Genomic DNA, 19,734 nt, shown 5'->3' on the forward strand with positions numbered 1-19,734 from the left:
AGATAAGTTATGCTATTCTTCTAGGGTTTATCTTCGATTCTCACCAGCAATTCCTATCTCTTCAGGTTGGTGGATCTGAATTTTTTTTATTCATTATACGAGTTAAAAATTAAAATATTAGAGGATTTACATAAATACCATTTTAAGCTATCCTAGTTACATAATAGAATATATAAAATTTTAATATTACATATGTATCAATTTATATATTTTAATATTAAATATTTTATTCATATTTTCTTCCTATCACTCATATATTTCATTTACACCACTCATATAAGTGAACTATGAATGATATGTATGTAATATTAAAATTTTAGATGTTAAATATGTAAATGAAGTAGTATATTATAGTATGTAAATGATATATTTGATCTGAATTTGATCAATCTAAATCGAATTGACTCGAATTCGACTTATTTATCATATAATATATATTTTTATATCAACATGATACATTTCATCGGAATTCAACCTATTTAGCTTGATCCATTTTGAATTTTCCAATCAACATAATTCAATCAAAAAATTAATCAGATCAAGAATCCGAATCCTAATTTTTTAAATCGAGTTATTTATTGATATTGCTACTCTTCGTGATGAGAAAAGTCTAATGTATTTTATATATTAATCCATTTAACATATAGTCATGTTAATTTTTATTTAATTTTTTAAAGAGAAATATAGGCTTCTTTTAAGATTACTTTCTTACTGTTTCTTAAAGTAATTTTTTAGTATCAAAAATTAAATTTATATGTTAGAAAACTATTTTAAGAAGCACTAAGAAAGTCTTCCCAAACAAAACCGTAGCTGTTAATTTTGCTGTATGAGGGAGAACTACTTATGTGAACGCATTCGGCTCTTAGGATAGTGTTTTACTTAATATAGCCAAAATATGCAAAAGAAAGTGTTTAAACAATTAATCTGGCTTTTCTTAATCTTCTTTTTTTCTTTTTCTTTTGTTGTTTAACTGTATAACTCTTCATATGTCACTATATAATAAAGATATAGATTGATGGCTTTTTTAATGCTTCTCAAAGTAATTTTAACATAAAATTTTTTATTTTTGTATTAAAAAATTACTTTAAAAAAATAATAAAAAAGCCATCCCAAATAGAGGTGTCAATTTTTGACACGATCCAAAACAAGACCCGAACCCGACCCGAAAAAATTCGGGTTCGGGTCAACCCGAACCCGAAATGGGTCGGGTTTGAGTTCAATAAATCAACATGTTTTAAAAATCGGGTTGACCCAGCAACCCGAAATTGACACGAAAACTCATTTTGACCCGAAAGTCCGAGATTGACCTGATTTTTGACCCGAAAACTAGCAATTTTGAGTCAACCCCGGGTCATTCGTATCGGGTCGGGTTGACCCAAACCCGAATCGGATCGGGTTCGGGTCCAAAAACCTGACCTGTTTTTAAAAACAAGTCGGGTTCAGGGGTTCAGATTAAACTGAATAGTGCCAGGTCAATTCTGGATTCGACCCGAACCCGACCCATTGACCCGAATTGACATCCCTAATCCTAAGTAAAAACCGAATAAAAAAATCAAGAGTACTAATTATGTTTGTATGTGCAGCAGCCATATCAATCCATTCATGCATGATGGTGGTTGGATCATATAAGCACCTTCGCTCTTTATCTGGTGCACATAATATAAAAGGGGGCATTTTGACTTTGTGTGGCATAATTGAAAAAATAATAAAATATCTCTACTATTTGCCTCTTTAGAGAAATATATCATAAAAATTATTTTCGATGAAATTATTCATAATGAGAGATGCATTCTTATATTCAAGGACTACTCAATAGACTAAGTCATTTGAAATAGTTTGAATTTGGATTTTGATTTAAACCTTTTTTGAACCGGTTTAAACGAAGTTCAAATTGAGATTTCATGGCTGCGACGTGTGAAGAAAAGAGGATTTCGTGATAAGAGTTCACTAAATGCATTGATGAGAGTGATGCGTGAAGGAGAAGAGTATTTCATGATGGGAGCTCACCGAAAGCATCAATAAGAGCATGCGGCATTTGAAGGAGAAGCGTACTTCGTGGCATGCGCTCTTTGAGTTTCGAGTCTTTGTGTATGCGTTGTGTGTGTGAGTTTGCCTTAAATGGCCTAAATGTCCCAAAAAAAAAACAATGAAAGCGGTGGCATGTGAAGAAGAACATTTCTCAAATAGAGCTCGTTAAAGGCAACGACGGAAGCGATGATGTGTGAAAGAGAAGAGCATGCTACGATAGGAGCTCGATGGAGATGGCATTGCGTGACCAACGACTTGTGAAGGAGAAAAGAAGCCAGTGATTAGAGCTCATTGTGCCATGCTCGATGGGACCAATGGGGTGTAATGGAGAAGAGACATTCAAACAAAAGTTCGAATCAGATTTGAACTGGCCTTGAACAAAGGTTCAAATTAAATTCAAACAATATTTGAATTCGAACTAATTTTATTCACGACAGACTTCAATAAACAATCCGCATATGCAAAAGAGGATGATTTCATCAAAAACAAACTTTCAACATATTTCTTAAGAAAAACAGAGATCTCTCTTCAATTGCATGTAATGAGACATATAAAATCAAATTCCTCGCTAATGAGTGAAAAAATTATCTAAGAATATTCAAATACAAATTTTTTACATAGAACTAAAAAACGTTAAATTTATTTTAAAATCAGTATAATGTAATTATTAATATTAACTTTAAAACAAATCTAAAGGAGCAAAGCATTTAGCTTGCAGATCTCCATTCAGCTTCAGCTTTTCTGTTGGATGGCATCAAAAACAGAGAAATTATTCTGTGCAGTCACTGGATGCCGTTCGGTGGCAAATCATGACGCATCACGTCACTTTTTTGCTGTGCACCGTTGTATACTGGGTGATATGACGCATTCTGATTCGCCTCCAGATAGTCCGGTGACCGCACAGAATAATTTCTCCTGAAAACAATACATATACAAAGCGTCGGGACTTCACGCGAGAGCAAGGTAGGTTTCGTTTTCTCCCAATTTTAGCAAACAAATGCGTTGGAGGGTAAAATTTAACAACTCCTTTTCGTTCTTATTGTTATAGAAGCAAAGGTTTTGAGAGAATTTGCAACGAAGGGAAGAAATGACCGAGGAAAAAAAAAAAAGTTTGTTGAATTTCTTTTGAATTTTCCTATAAATTTCTTCTCCTACTTCGTTTTAAAGTGAGCGATATGTTTCTTGAAAGATAAGGAAGGGATTGAAGCAAAGAAAAAGGAAATTTCAAGAAGGATTTTGAGAGTTTGAGAAGTCTCCATTCAAAATTATAAGTGAATTCCTTCCAATTTCAGTTTTAATGATATTTAGAATTTAAATCAAAATATTATTTTGATAGAAGTTATTGTTTGAAATTAGGGTTTTAGAAATTGAAAGATCAAGTCATAATAAGTGTTGATCCCGCGAGGATTCAATAAGAAGAGAAATTGATTCAAGAAGTAGATCAAGCATCGAAGACCTGAAAAGTTTAAAGTGGGTAAATTATATTATTTATGTTTTATTTATGATTTCCATTTTTCTAAATAATTGATCAAAAATCTTATATTATTAAATGTTGAAGACAAACCTTTATGATTTTATAGTCTTGAGAAAGAATCTATATGTTATAAAGGTTTAAAAGCTTTTGGAAAAAAGAAAAAAAAAATGTTTATAAAAATACATGTTAATTATGTTATATGAAATGGTAATAATAAGGATGAAAATGAGAAAAGAAAAGAAAAAGAGAATAAAGGAAAAGGGTATTGAAAAATGACAGGAGTCACCCCCTTATGGTACTGGCTGGGGACGCCGTACTCGTGCACGAAAAAGGAAAAGGAAATTTCTATGGAAATGGAAAAAGGAAATCAAATGGAAAAGGTTGTACCTTTGAGTACTTTGAGACGGTGCTCGTGTGCAAATCAAATGGGAAAAGGAAATGTAAATGAAAAAAAAAAATTAAGATAACAATTGTTTCAAAATAGTATAAATGAAAATATCCAAAGAAGTATAAGTTAAGGAAATGGAAGAAATAATGATGTAGAACGGGAACGCCGACTTTGCTACGGAGAGGATCTCCTCTCCAAAATCTGAAATAAATTCTGATTTCTTTGCCCAAAACCTGAAAAGAATCTCAGATTTTCTCTTGGTGGGAGAGAGGTTGCAAGCTCCCAAATACCCTTCTAGAATTCTGGAATTAGCTTCAGGTTTTTATTCAAAATCTGAGAGAAAATGGACAGCAAGCCGCAGTCTTCAAAATGAAGAGAATTAATGTGAGAGGCTCGGAAGATTCCGCCAGCAGGAGTTAATATAAATGGAGAAGAGAAAAGCTGAGGAGAAAATTCCTTCACAGGTTCTGGAAAGGAAATTCCAATCCCAGGTTTTGGAGAAAAGGGGGAACGGCGGACAATAGGGAAGTTAATGGAATTCAAATCCCGAAATCAGTGAAATGATTTGGGGATTTAGAAAAGGAATTAAGGCCGAGGAAAATTCGGCTCTAATTTGAATTTCAATGTATCATAATGGGTTTGGAGGTTTTCCAATTAATTCCTGTAGGAATTAATGAAATCTGAAACAGCTGGGGAAGCGGTGAGCTGAGAGGTAAATTAGGAAATAAAATTAAAATCCTAAGCTGTTACGTGAAGAAACTCGCGGGATTGAATTGGATTGAGGCTCCTGTTTCCCAGCTGACGGGGTTGAGGATGAGGGAATTAATCACGGGACTAATTCCAGAAATCTGGCCAGCATGCAAGAGGTTTAAATTCCCCAAAATCAGTGAGAAAAAAAACTGCTGGGCTTTAAATAAAAATCTAAAAAATATTTCAGGTTTTTTTTTTTTTTAAGCTAGGAAAGTTTTCTAATAAGAGGGTATTAATTAAGACCAATTTGAATTCAAATTCAAATTGAAATCTAATTAATTTGGAGACCTCAAATTAAGGAGCTAAATTAGGAAAGTATCAAAGCCTAATGAGAGCTTTGAATTTCAAATTCAAAACTCCAAGAGGGGCCGGCGGGTGGAGCGGTGGGGGAAGGTGGTCGGCGGCCAAGAGGGTGGGATCGGGGAAGGTGGCCGGCGGCTATGGAGAAAAATTTGTGGAGCTTGGTATGGAGGTTTGGCCGTGAGGTGGAGCGGGGAGGAATATGAAAACGACGACGGGGAGAGATGAGGAAGAAATCAAAATAAAGATAGAAGATAAAACGAAAGAGAGAAAACAAAAACCGCGAGCCTCGGACTCTTCCGAAGACTGACGGGTGATTCGTTTGCCCTTCTCCAAGGGACTTCACGTCACGAGCCCGGACCCATCCCATCCTGCGGCTGGTGAAATTCTCGATTTCTCTCATAGAAATCTCACTCTCGTCCTCTCCCAAGAAGAACACAAGTGTGGAAAACACAAAATTTTCATATCAAATTAACCATCCCTATTACACTAGCTTAAGGCCCTATATATAGGCCACATCATGAGAAAATAAAAAATTACAAAAATGCCCTTGGGCCATCACACTCAAATAAACTAAGATAGGGGTAGAACAGGAAATAACATAAAATGAAAGCTAAACTTCATAAAATAAATCATAAATGACAACATAAATTAGAGCGGTCGATTTAGGACGCCTCCTGTGATAGATGCATCAAATCTTCGTGCTGATGTCCGCATCAAATAAGGTTAAGAAAGGATAGAAGATATCTTAATTAATTAATTATAATGATCAATTTATATAGTTACCCACTGAGTTTACTTAGTAAACTCAAACCACGAGTTTAAATGTTTCAGGTAATTCCTAAGAAAAGAAATGGCAGAAAGAGAATAACATGTTTACAGAAGACGCCGTGCAAATGACAACAGGTAAAATTTAATAATTGTGTTTAGTGGCTCTTCAGTTAATAGAAAAGTTTTGATGATGAGCTATTATTTATTGATGGAAATGTAATATGGTCCAACTTTTCGTACCCGCCTCGTTAGATCGAGCATCCGGGCCGGGTAGTGACATCATTGCCTCGAAAAAAATATTATTATAATATCTAAAAGTCAACTGCAACTAATTAATCCAGCGGTCCGAGACCAATCTAAAAAGAAGAGCAAAGAGAATAATATGTTCCGCTTATCAAAATTCAGAGCAAAATATTGCCGCCAGCGGATAGTTTACATGCGGTGAATCAAATTGGCCATCATATGATTGTTGCCAGTTTGTTTCAACACAAATATTTGAGAAGACGTGCTTAACTAATGTTTCTACGCCCCCTATTAACGTAGTTCTTACATGATAACAATGTCACAAATTGTAAATTCAATAAATATTATCAAAAGACGTGCATGTCTACTGATTTTTATGGTTCCTCTTATAGGGTTTAAATAAGCTGAGCAAGTAGAACTCAACTAGCTAATGAACTCATGAGTCTAACTTATCGAGCTCAGTCCAAACTCGAGCTCAAATTTTTCTATATGCTCGAGTTTGAGTTTGACAAAACTTGGCTCATTTGACTTGTGAGCCGGCTCATATCTTTGAAAATTAAAAAAAAAAACAGCGTGCTGTTTTTGGTCTTTTCAAAAAATTTAAAAAATAAAACCTACTGCATTTTTTGCAAAGTAATGTTATTCTCATTTCCCATATAAAAGTTGTTCCGCCTGTGACATCTTCTCCAATGAGTTACTTCCACAACTCCAATCCCGACAAGCTACCATGTCTTCTCCAACAAATAAAGCCTGAGATGTCTGCTCCAAATGCCTTATCCAAATCACTATATAGTCAAGCTCAAGCTTACAGTTATTTTAATGAGTCGAGCTCGATCTCTAGTTCAAGCCTACACTTGATTGGGCAAGCTAAACTCAACTTAGGTGTGAGCTGAGCTCAACTAGACTTATTTACACCTCTATTTTATCCTATATAATATCTGACTAGAAAATTCTATATTTGACAAAACAGGTCTTTTTTTTGTTTTGTGTGTGTGTGTGTGGGGGGGGGGGTTTCGGGAAATTGGGGATCACAACTTTATATTTGATAATTGATATAAACCTATCTATGAATCTTTTATCCTTATAAAGTTTATATCTAAACAAAAAAATTTCCATACATTTTCTAACTAATACTTAACGACAACTGATCTGACACACTTCAAATAATTGCATGCAACCTTAAATTTAAAAATCTCTGTTATTTCCCCAAATGATAACCATACACTCATACTTGGATAGTGAGACTAGCACTCTAAATCAATTCTCAATATGAAACTGTTTCAAGATTAGCATCACTACAGCTTATAGTAGATCTTTCATTCGGCAAAACTAGCAAGTCTCATTCACAAATAGTAATATAGGAGGCGTGTTCTTCAGCTTAGTATTCCTCCACTGGGAGAAACAAATAGTTCTAGAACAGCAGCCAAAACTATATAAGATTATTCTCTCTCTCTCTCTCTCTCTCTCTCTCTCTCTCTCTCTCTCTCTCTCTCAATATGAATACACAAGATGATATTTTTTCCATGTTAGGCAGCAAAATCAAGCTAAATTCTGAAGGTTTGAGCAATGAGTTAAGCTATTCCCCTATGGCCTACAGGCCAACAAATTTGCTAACATGAAATCATAGTAAAGCCTCATTTGTGCATTTAATAGCAGGAAAGAAGAGATCAATCAGCACATGTTTTCCAGCGATAAAGACATGTCTACATGTATATATTGAAATGTAGCCTTCTTCAGACCTGAATTTGAAAAGACAAGAGACCATTTTCCATAGCCATTGAGTCACTTCCAACTCGTTGGGAAGGCAAGAGACCTTTACCAGGAGAGTGGCCTTTGGAGTTCAGTGCACATGGACATGTTCAGAGAAAATTTGAGGGAGGATTATGAATGACTGATCAATTGTCTTAAAAGACCGAAAATCAGTTGAAAATATAATCAATTTTTTTGCTTGGAATGAGTTTGGATTAAGGTTAATGAGCCAAAACAAGCTCAAATCAAGAAGGATCAAACAACTGTATGGTTAAACCTAACTCAACTCGAGGTAAGATTGAATAACTTTGAGTTGATGAAGAGCTAACGTCTGATTAGCTCAACTAAATTTGTAGATACAAAAATAAATAAATAATAAAAGTTGGAGCAATTGAGATCAATCAAGATTAAGAACCTTTCATAACTGATAATGCAATGAAGCAAGTAACATGATAAAACAGTTGATCAGTAAAACTTTGTGAGTTCATCATCAAAACAGTTCAAAGCTGACCAAAGCACCAGTGTGAGGAAATGCTGGGATGAACAAACCAAAGATAACACTGGCACAACTTAATCAAAGAATATTAACTAAAAAAACTGAAAATAAAAAATAAATAAATACAAAATAATGCCGAGTTTATTAAAGTTCAAATAGGATGCTTTTAGTAATCCGATTTGATTTAAAAGAGTAATCAGCTATTAATGCGAGAACATGGAAAATTTATATAGACAGAAGTGCCAAGCATATGAAGGCACATTGAACATTACAGTATTTTTCAAAAAAGCAAATATTGAGACAGCATATACTCACAAAGTTTATGACTGACTCTCATTGATCAAAAGATTATTCTTTTTAATACTTCATAATGCTCTTAGTCCAGCTTGACATTGGAGTAGAGAAGAGTGTCCCTTGTAAGTGGCATGTTCATCAAGAAGCATATCTGCATTGGAATTCAGTTAGCATCGAACGCTGGGTAATAGCAAGAGCAAAATCCAAGAAGAAATTCCTCACAAAGATTCTGTGGAAATCCTCAAAATAATGATAAGCGGGTATATTTCAAATCAATTTTATTAATTCTTTACAATCAAAACTATACAATAGATTAAGATTTGCTGGTGAATGCAGAAGTCGTTGATCCATGAATAAGTTTATCTTAGGTAGAAACTCGTCCTTGAAATACATCAATCTTGAAAATTCACATATTATTTAATTTATTAGAAAAATTCCCAAAATAATACCTGAATATTCATATATTTGGCCAATTTAGTCTCAGAGTATCATGTTGCCTCAATTTAGTCCAATTTAGCCAATTTAGTCTATTGACTACACTAAATTGATCCAAAATAGTCCCTCACGTTGTAAATGTAATATAAAATTGATCACAATTTAGTCCCAAATAGATCATTTTGAATCAATTTTATATACTTGAGGAACTACATTGGAGCAACATTATATTCTGGGACTAAAATGATCATATATGAATAATTGAGGGACTATTTTGAAATTTAATCCTTTAATTTATCTTCCAACTAGATATCTTTGGTAGAAACTTACTATTGTAAATACAAAAATTTGGATGCAAGAAAAGATTGGCTAGATGTTATCGAGTTCTTGGAGAATTTCTGTAAGGTTGCTTCTAGGTTTTCTTTAATCCCTAAAAGCACAAGGGCAGGAGCAAAGTGCCAATTGGAGTAACATTAGCAATCATTTCTTCTAACAGATGCTTTTCACAAAAGCCAATAATTTTCATCTATCAATTATTCCTATGGTCATGAATTCACGTAAAATAATGAAGGCATGCATGACCAACAATCAATTCTTGCAATGCGTAAGCAAATCACATGAAAACATTTCCAAGTGAAACTCCAAAGCACACATTCTTAATTGATAACAGAAGCGATTTCTATTTTAAATCACTAATGCACGAACCATGATTGAGAAATCAGACATGTAGTTAAATAAGCACACAACGATCGACTGCACATCAACAGCTAAACTTTGAGAAATAATGGCTTTCTAATTGAAATCTTCTTGACCCTGGACATGGACGGCTTACAAGATTAATAAATCGAATGAAATGATGAATTGCTTATCAGTACTAAAAATTAACAAAACCTGCATTTAATTCATATGGCTTTTAGATGTCGGAACCATCACTATTAATTGAGAATTTTATTTTATTTCATAACGCATTATCATGTTGAAGTCTTTGCTGTCCTTCGGCCAATTTTTTCATCCACTACCAGCAATGAATTCATACCTACAAACAAAATAAATAACTTCAATTAGTGCACCTTAGTAAGAGATTCGTTAGCTTATCCACTACCAGCAAGGAAAATGCTTCACTTTATAAATCATTTTGTTATGCAAAGCGCCATTTCTCTTTCTAATGAGTTCTTGGCTTTCATCAAGGGAGCATGATTCTTCTCTATACTAGGTTCGCCATCTAACGGTGCATTTAAACTAATTCCTCTAAAGCTCGTCATTAACTTGAGCAAGCCGAAATTAATAATAGGCTTTGTTAGGCTACCTATTAAGGCATGTTTAAGCCTATCTAAAATATAATATATTTCTACAATAAAAACTGACGAAATAACCCACTCAATTTTTCGTTCAAATCATAACTAACTCGCATATTTGAGTCAAGCTCCAAGTAAAGAATGTCAAGCTTGAAAACCATTGAATTGCTTTTGAATTCATAGTTTCTTGATAAAAATTTGATTAGAGATCAAAAAATAACATTAATATATAAGCAAAGGAATTAAAAGGCATACCAGTAAGAGTTTAGTAATGTTTATAAAATGTTATGAGTTCAGACCATATATCTCCAATATTATTTTTAATTTAATTTAAAATCTTTTAGTGGATGTCAAACATGAACGTGTTGGGGCTTTCAAATCATAATTGAGCTTATGAGATAGCCCAAGCACATTAGGTTAGCTTATGTTGGGCTATCTCATGAGATGACCCAAAGCACATTAGGTTATGATGAATCTTGGCTAATTCGTAAGGCCCTTGAATGAATGCTCCAAGAAAGGAAAAGGAAGAAAAGACCAAGCTTCATGCAAAATGATCACTTCATCCATCAAGTTCAAAGTTTCATTAAAGTTCGATTTCAATTGACTCTGCAACCCCCTTTCTGCTAGGATTCATGCTATCTGTTTATCAAAGTTTTATTACAATCAATTTTAGAATAACCTTAATTATCCTATAAATATGATGTCTCGGTCAACCAAAAACATCTTCCAAATCCACTTTTGTTGTAAGAACAAATAAGGTCTACCAAAGAACACTCAAACCCTTGATAAAGATTTAGAGGAGGATCATAACAACCTCATTTGAAATTCATGTCACTATCATCAAGATTAAAGGATGACTCGCAAGTACCCTAAATCTCACGAATGGATCTAGAATGACTTATTTGATTATAATGGCTAAATATAACCAGATCATATTAAATTCAAAAGCATATCCATCCCCATTGCTTTGGGTGACCAAACATGCCAATAAATTTACAAACAGAAATCTAAGCATGCTAAAGCTCTTGACCCAACTGAAGCATTGATCAATCTCCCTCCAATCAAAGTCTTTAAAGTCATTGGTGATCTCTCTCTATTTTAATTTATCATTACCATCGGTGCTCTTTATCAATTCATTTATCTAGAGCTTAGCAATCCCTATCTCTATCATTTCTTTCCTCACCTCCTCGGAACAATCAAATCGTCTGCCGCTAAATGCCATCGGTAGCCCAAAATGCATGCCTTAGTCATTTTTGCAGATCAAAAGCCCTCCTCTAATCCCCAACCTATCACCATATCAATCTTAACCGATCTAAATTGTTTACTCTAACCTTAAACAAGACTAGTTCAAGTCACTAGTTTAATGCGTGGAAAGAAAAAAAAGTTTAATGTATGAAATGAACGAGTCAGGTTACCATCAATTCTAAATAATTTGTGTTTGGTTGAGATAAGGCATACATCTGACCAACTGGAAGAATGTAAACACAATAATCCACTCCAATATGCGCTTATTTATAAAATGCTGCTTATTTAAAAAATGGAGGCTACAGCAGCTTATCCTGACAAAAATTATAAACATACCAGATGGATAAGGGAAAAAAACTATAAATTGTCGATAATCTAGTGGCTCCTTGCACTAAATAGAAAGTTGAACAGAATGTAGTAATAGAATAGAGGTCATACAAGTTAAACTTTTAGCATAACAGGAACCTTGATCCACTGACATTGTAACATTTTAATGTTATTTCTAAGGAATCACCATATGCATAAAATCAAATGAGCAAGTTTATTCATTATCACCATTAGCTTATCCCAATTATTTGGGGTTGGCTTTATGAAGCTTCATTTTCAACTTTTTAACGCTATATAAGGTTGCTGATTCGATCATGCAAATATTTTTCAATAATTTCTATCCAACTTACCTTAGATCTGCCCTTATTATTACATCCAAATAACATCAAATTTCCACAAAAATATTACAACTGTGGCAGGTGTGTTAAATCGCAACCAAATTGGCCAACCTGACCACTATTCCACCTAAGGTATCATATATAAATATGGTTCAAATAGGTTAAGGTCAAGTTCAGACCAGCGAGAATGAAACTATTATAATTAGAATTGGTCAATCTTTGAACTTAAAGACCTATTATCACTTGAATAAGAGTCTGGTCAATCTATCACATACTTAAGGTCAACCAGATCGGCACCTATCTAACAGTTAACCAAGTTACAAATGGCACCATCATAACTCGCTAATTTGAAAATACTATTTTATACTAGTGCTACATTCTAAATGCAAATTAACAAGATATTTCTGCAAACGCAAAATTAGCTAGAAAAAACCCAATTTTGCATGTTTTTATTCATCCTACAACTTTTTTAATGAGTTCAAAATAATCTTCTAACAATTAGTAAGTATCAAATTTAATCTCAAAGCTTCGCATTGCCTCAATTTACTCCCTCGAATCTTAAATATCGATCTATTTGGCTCCTCTATTAGAAAATATATTAAATTTAATAGAATATTTGTAGATCTCTGGTTTTTCATAATGTGAGGGAGATATTTTAGTAAAAACATTTAAGTTTCATTTTTTTAAAATGCCTGAACTCATCCCATTCCAAAATCATCCAGTTTGAGTCTGAGATCGAGTGGGGAATGATTGCAAAGCACTAACTAAAAGCAATGAGTCACTGAAGCAGTGTGCAGTGATCTTCAATGACTGTGTGGGTGCAAGCAGCAAAGTCTGAGCGACAAATCAGTATCTTGAAGGGTTGTGAGCGGGATTTTGGGCAGGCGACTGTGAGTGGCAAAGCACCGTCTCTAATGAAGACAAAGGGGCGCAAGCGAGATTTTTTGTATACTTAATCAACAATATATTTTACTAATTACTCATCCTTATTAATTAGTGGATTAACTTTCATTTTAGGTTTTATATTTATCATAATTTATTAAATAAAAAATAGAGCAATATAAGCAATGTAATCATACACTTACACTGTTTAAAATACCATAACGTTTAACATTGTAACTACCTATTATTTTTTGAACTAAAACAAAATTGGATTAATTTTCAACAATTGATGAATTAAATTGGTTCTGCGGGAAACTCTGTGACTAATTTGGGTACTTCCTAATTGTTGAGGAATTATTTATGGTTTTTTCCTCTTTTTATATTAACAGACTAAAAAACAATGATTACTTAATTGAGAAATAGAGATCCTCCCCCACAAATACATTAGCATTAACTAAACCACAGCCATTAAACTACTTCATCTAAAAATAGCTAGTCAATCAATTTTAACATAAAAAAATGAGATGATGGCCATTTCTTTTCTTAAAATGGGCTCAGTACTCACTACCAGAGTAGAAATACGCATATTGTGGATAAGATCATGTAAAACCTAGAAAATATGAATAAAGTACATTCTATTTCCATAAAGTGTTATGACAGTTGGTGTAAATTTCTAGCAATTTCAGGGAAAGAAATTAATCAACTTTTTTTTTTAAATCTCCATATCCAAAGAAAAATAAGCATTAGCAAGATTGAACAAGATCTTAACAGTAAAAGGGAGTAAATAAAGAAGGTGCAAATTTAACCCTACCCTAATAGCTACAACCCCAACATACACACACTATAGAAAAAAATAAAGATTTTCAGTTCCTATAAAGAATGACCATTGTGGTAAGGGCTTAACCCATCAAGAATGACCACATTGCCAATATCTTATGACCCATCAAGCAATTTTTAGCATTCTTTACCATTCTTAACATCCAGAAGCATCAAGTCCATCAAGTTTGGTGAACATGACAAAATTAGCATTAATAAATAAAGGGAACTATTCTAAATGGTTAAATCAAATCAATATGGAACTTTACCCCAATTAGAGTTGAGACAAGAAGAATAATAGCAGTTATCCATGCCAAACTCCGTCTCACTAATAAAACCCGTTTAATCTCTGCACTTGTATCATTATCAGAGCTCATTTCATCCAGCCAACGTGCCAACCGAGGTAACTGTATAACTTCTAACATATTTTCTGTGCTTGGATAGGCATCCTTGCTAGACACCACGACACAGACAATTCTTCCTGTAATAGCATAATTGATTAAAAAATAACCATAAAAAGATGTTATTAACAACCACTTATGTACTTCACTTCAATGAAAAAGAATTAAAAGAAAAAAATGTAAAATAGGACGCCATAGAAAAATCTAAAAGAAAACCATCGTTAAATGAGAAATTGTGTTCAAGCCCAAAAAGTTGGCCAAGGTCTAGGGAGGGTAGAGGTTTAGAATTTTAGAGCCGATCAAGTCAAATAAAAATTATGGTTTAATTTTGAAAAGTTCATTGTCAGATTAAACAAATACTTAAAAAACTATACCGACAGATGTTGAATAACTCATGTTAGACTGAACTTTAGCTTGAGTTTGCTTGAGTTTGACATGTTCGATGATAAGTAAATGATTGAAACTTTAACAAAGACAATGCATGTTTATCATACTTGCTGAACATAAAAAAGAGCCAGCTAAATTAATTTTGACTGAATAAGAGTTCAATATATAAAATTATTTATATATCCGCAAAGATTTGCATATATTTTAATATTAAAATTTATTATTAAAAATCATGAAAAATAATCTAAAAATCATGGAACACTTGTTTTCTAATTCTTTCAGACATAAACTGTACCATATCAATTACAAACCTTATTTTATGCATACTTATTAATCAAGAAACTGTCAATGCATTTGATGTTCAACAACTTAGCTTATTGTTGATGTTCATCTTGATAATAAACAAGCGAAAGATAAAAAAGATTTTTTAACTAGTTAATGAACTTTTGGCTTTTTCATGTAAGACTTGACCATTAACAAATCGAGTTGAAGAAAACCCTAGTAGTTAAGTGAACAAATATGCTCAATGAATAGCTTGATCCTCAATCATATAAGCATAATTTATTATTCTCTATTATTGTACATTTAGACAAACAAACAAGTATGCAAAAACATTTAGAAGCGTTGAAATAAATTGAACATTGCCCATTGATCAACTCATTTATATTTGCGAATTTGTTCATTTGTTTTGGGGACTTTTGTTGACCCCTAATGCACATTCCACAACTAATTCGAGTTTGTCATATGAGAATGCCGGTCACTTGATGCAACACCACACGAAATAGGTTCGACATGCACTGATATCGCACAAAATGATCCGAATGGCCTTTGCTCACGAAATAAATCACGCAAATGCATCCAATACATCGAAATTACTCAAGAAATATCTCCCGCGATCAATTTGAGCAAGTGCAAACAAAAAACAACAAATTACGAGCACAATGTTACATGACAATGCCTGAATCATCTCCATTCGTTAAAAGGATCTCTCAATTCCATCCTAGACGTAAAAATTACTTAAAGAGGACACCCATATTGCTCGGGTGATAGCACAAGATAAATGATGAAAAGTCAACCCGCACGCATGAATTAAGAATGAATTCAACACACGTGAAGTGAATCAACGCATGTTTAAACAAATATCTATTTATTATAATAAAAATATTGATTTGAAAATTATGATTAAATTTTCAATATCTAAATTACTAAAAAAACATATATAATAAATATTAAATAAAATTAAAATAATAAAATTTTCAAAATGGGAATCATGATACACTTATTCATGTCCTTTTGCTGCTATAGCAAAAGTACAACCTTGTAGTTTTTATTTTATTACTTTTACTTATTATTTAAAAAAAAAAATACCTAAACCTAATACCCACCTCACTCCCATATTCCCCTCATTCACTCAAACCCATCTCCCTAACACTCTTGTTATCAAATTAGGTTTAAATTTCAAATTTTAAAAATCCAAGGTGATAAATTTTAAAAATCCAAATTTGTTGCCACTATATGCTCAAGAGTTAGTGTCTACTTGACAAATAGCCTTAATCGAAAGTTTTCTCTTGTAATTAATCATAAATGTTTGCATCTATGAAAAAATTGGAGCAATATCTTAATTTCTTTGCAAAATGAGGGTGAAATATCTGGGTAGTGTCTTATCTTCAAATCTAATTAGCCTTCAAAAAAATTGGCCCAAAACATTTTCGTTAAAGCTCTAAAAATGCAAGCGAGGTCAAAGCATAAATTTTTTAAGCCCACGACTTTGAATGAGAAGACAAGAAAACTCGTGGAAATAATAATTATAAGAATAATAAATATTTCTTGTTTATACAATATTCGGAGGAAAATCCAATGAGATCGGAGAAGTTTACAAGTTATAATAATGTTAAAAAGGCTAAAAAAATGAATGTGGTAAAAGCTTATGCTCCTTATGTTGGATTAAAAGACATTTTATAAAAATTAATTAGGGAAAATATAGAAGAATTGGCATATATGTGAAGAAGAATTGATGTTTTTATTAGAATTGATTTAAATGGGCTTATAGGTTATAATAGGATGGGCTATAAGAAGATTCATACCAACAATAACTAAATATGTAATAAGAGATAAAAATGCAAAATTTTACTTGATTTCATAATAGTTATTATCTTGTAATATTGAATAAATAGTTTAAGAAACAAAAAGAAGATTTAGTTACTTGCCAAAGTGGAGCAACAAATCACAAATAGATTCTTTCTTATTTAAAAAAAATACAAATATTATAGGTGATTCCAGGGAAGGGTTTGCCTATAAAACATAGAGTAATAGTTATGAATGTGTATAAAAAATAAAAAATAAAAGTTCTAGAACAAAGTTGTGAAACTTTAAAGATTAGAAATTATTATCCTTTTAGGACATGCTGCTATGAGAAGTAAATTGGTAGTTAGGCCAAACTTGAAGGTTGTCATAAAAATTTCAAGGGAGTAGAAATAGATAGTACAATGATAGGGAGACTTAGAGGTGGAGTAAGAAAGTACGAAAGATTGTTGATGATAAAAAAAATGTCCTATTAAAGAGCAACAAAAATCGAATATACTGAAGCTTATAATGATTATGAGAAAACTGCAAGTCTAGCAAAGAGTGTAAAAATAGGAGGTGAAATGAAAAGGTACAAAAAATTAAGGATTAAAAATATGCTTTTAAAGAGTAAGTGAAACAAAATATTATTGAGGCTTATAATGATTATAAGAAAGTTTAAGTCTTGAAAAGAGTGATAAACAAACCAAAAGCTGTAGTATTTTATGGTTTATAAATAAGCATAGTATTATGGATGGAGAAAATGGGATGTATAGAATAGCTACAAGGCTATTTGGTAGCAAGTATCTAGAATTCAAGGTTATTATAAATGCAGTGCTATTTGGAATTAAAGAAATAAATTTTTTTATGTGTAGTTTGAACTAATAAAAATAGAAATTAAAAGTATAAAAGGAAACCAAACTAGGTCATGGAGGACAGAGGTAGACATGGTGGCGAGAGTCTAGAGACCTAATTAGGATGTAGCAGAAGCAGCTTTGTGTGACAAGTGAAAATGATACTTGATATAATCTTACTATACTTGGAAACTCTTTGATCACTCCCCAAGTATTTATAATACTAGTTAGTGTTCTATCATACATCTTGTCTTAATGTACACCAAATCATTTGTCGTAGTATTTAATATTATGCTTCTCACTGAAGATTCTTTCTTTGCTTATTATTTTTCATCAATTACGTTAATACAAAAAACCTACCTTAATACTTTTCATCAATTAGCTTAATGTACACTGTTGTTGCCATGTCTCAAGCCCTGAACGAAAAAAATAGAGTGTTGCATTAGGTAGTTAACAACCAGCGTAAAATTTATTGAATAATCATTACTAGAAACCTTTAATATATTGTAAATATTTTGTTGTTGATTGTCTATGAGTGATTGAGATTTTATCAATTTTGTGAAGGATCGGCCGATTTGATTGGGAGGGAATTAGAAAATTTATAATCAAGAGGGAGTTGTTTAGGAAAGTTTTTAATCAAAAGGAATAATTAGGAGATGTTTCCTAATTGAGGAAAGCATTTTTGGGGGTTGATTTAGAGGAGATTAATTATAAAATATTTTCTAATTGAAGATGACATATTTAGAGGCTGATTTGAGGGCTCATTTGGGAGGGAAATAATTAAGGAAATATGAGTGAATTAGGGGAGGGCTGTTTGGGTATTTGTTATTTATTGTTTGCTTTAAATAGGTGATTTTCCTAGGATTAGGGATGGATGTCGTTTGCCGAAATTAGATTGTTCTTAGAGTGTTTGGGCTCCAGCCGATGGCTAGAGATTTGGGAGAGCCGGATCTTCCTCTCCAATTGAAGATCCACTTGTACATTATATTTTCTTTCATAAAACTTTCAATAAAAAAATGCTTGTGTTTTATTCATGATTTTCTTTTCGTTGATTTTTTTGAAATTGCTGAAATCATATTTCAGCCAAGGCTTTTCCTAAATTTTTGCAAGCACTTCCTATCACTTTGCTACATTCTAGTTTTCTACTTTGCAATGTGAATCCTAAATCAATGCATGCTTTTTATTTGTTCGATGATTTCTAACAAAGTTTCAAATTTTCATGACATCTAAATGACTCTTGGGAATAAATTATAATAATTTTCCTATCTTTCAAAAGAAATTAATCCTAAACTAAAAGTCAGCAAATTGTGAATCATGATTTTTTTGTATGTTTGTTCGTGCATCTCACCTAGGGGTGTAAACAAGTCGAGTTTTTGCACTATCGAGCTTAGCTCTTTAGTCGGAAAGCGAGCTTGAACTAGCTCGAGTTCAAGCTCAAAATGCGAGCTTGAACTCGAGCTCGTCCTACTATAAACTAGCTCGAGCCGGCTCGCAAGCTTTAATAAGCTTGATTCGTTTTTCAAAAAAAGCTGCAGCATTTATCACAAAATGCAATTTTCTGAAAAGCTGCAGCATTATTCAAAATAAAGCTGCTTATTTTCCCAAAAAAACTCCCTCCGGAACTCTTTTTACCGCACTATTAAGTGGCCGGCTTGCAAGGGATTTGATTTGAAAATTTGATTTGACAAGGACTAGTGGCCGGCTTGCAAGGGATTTGACTAAGCAGGCAAAAGTCACCAACCTTCGGTATTTATTATTAAGTTTTTTTTTAACTATTTAAATAAAATAAATATTATTTAATAATATTAATAGTAGTTCGAGCCGGCTCACGAGCTCACGAGCCGAGCTGAGTTTGAGCTCGAACTCAAGCTCGTTTAATAAACAAGCTCGAGTTTGAGCTCGAGCTCGAGCTCGAGCTCGTGGCTCGATAAGCTCGGCTCGCGAGCTTGTTAACGAGTCGAGCTTGAGCCGGCTCGGCTCACTTACACCCCTAATCTCACCCTACATTTACATTAGTAAACCTAAAATCCTAGACATCCTACATAAAAAATTTAAAAAGAGCAGAAATTTTCAGATAACAATAACATGACATAGTTAGCAAAACTATGGCATTGATACAGCAGGCCTCAACATAGTTCAAATTTACCAAATTCATACTTGCAATGGATTGCCAATTCATCTAATTGACATAGTTAAAGAC

The 19,734-nt window shown here is 32.9% G+C and overlaps 1 protein-coding gene across 3 annotated transcripts in view; it reads right to left on the reverse strand.

The window, feature by feature from the left end:
• Window positions 1-8,318: 8,318 nt before the first annotated feature.
• LOC110112858 overlaps window positions 8,319-19,734 on the reverse strand; it is a 33,616-nt gene continuing 22,200 nt past the window's right edge. For 2 of the 3 annotated variants that reach the window (XM_020845233.2, XM_020845232.2), the window contains exons 10-11: window positions 14,101-14,312; window positions 8,319-8,644 (exon numbers count right to left, since the gene is read on the reverse strand). In XM_020845233.2, the coding sequence (XP_020700892.1) occupies window positions 8,576-8,644; window positions 14,101-14,312 (281 nt within the window). In that variant the 3' untranslated portion in view covers window positions 8,319-8,575. Of the gene's footprint in view, window positions 8,645-9,819; window positions 9,965-14,100; window positions 14,313-19,734 lie in introns of all 3 variants that reach the window. The other variant, XR_003699466.1, reaches the window with a different exon arrangement.

Source organism: Dendrobium catenatum, unplaced genomic scaffold, assembly GCF_001605985.2.
Source record: "Dendrobium catenatum unplaced genomic scaffold, ASM160598v2 original_scaffold_27042, whole genome shotgun sequence".
NCBI classification, from domain to species: domain Eukaryota; kingdom Viridiplantae; phylum Streptophyta; class Magnoliopsida; order Asparagales; family Orchidaceae; genus Dendrobium; species Dendrobium catenatum.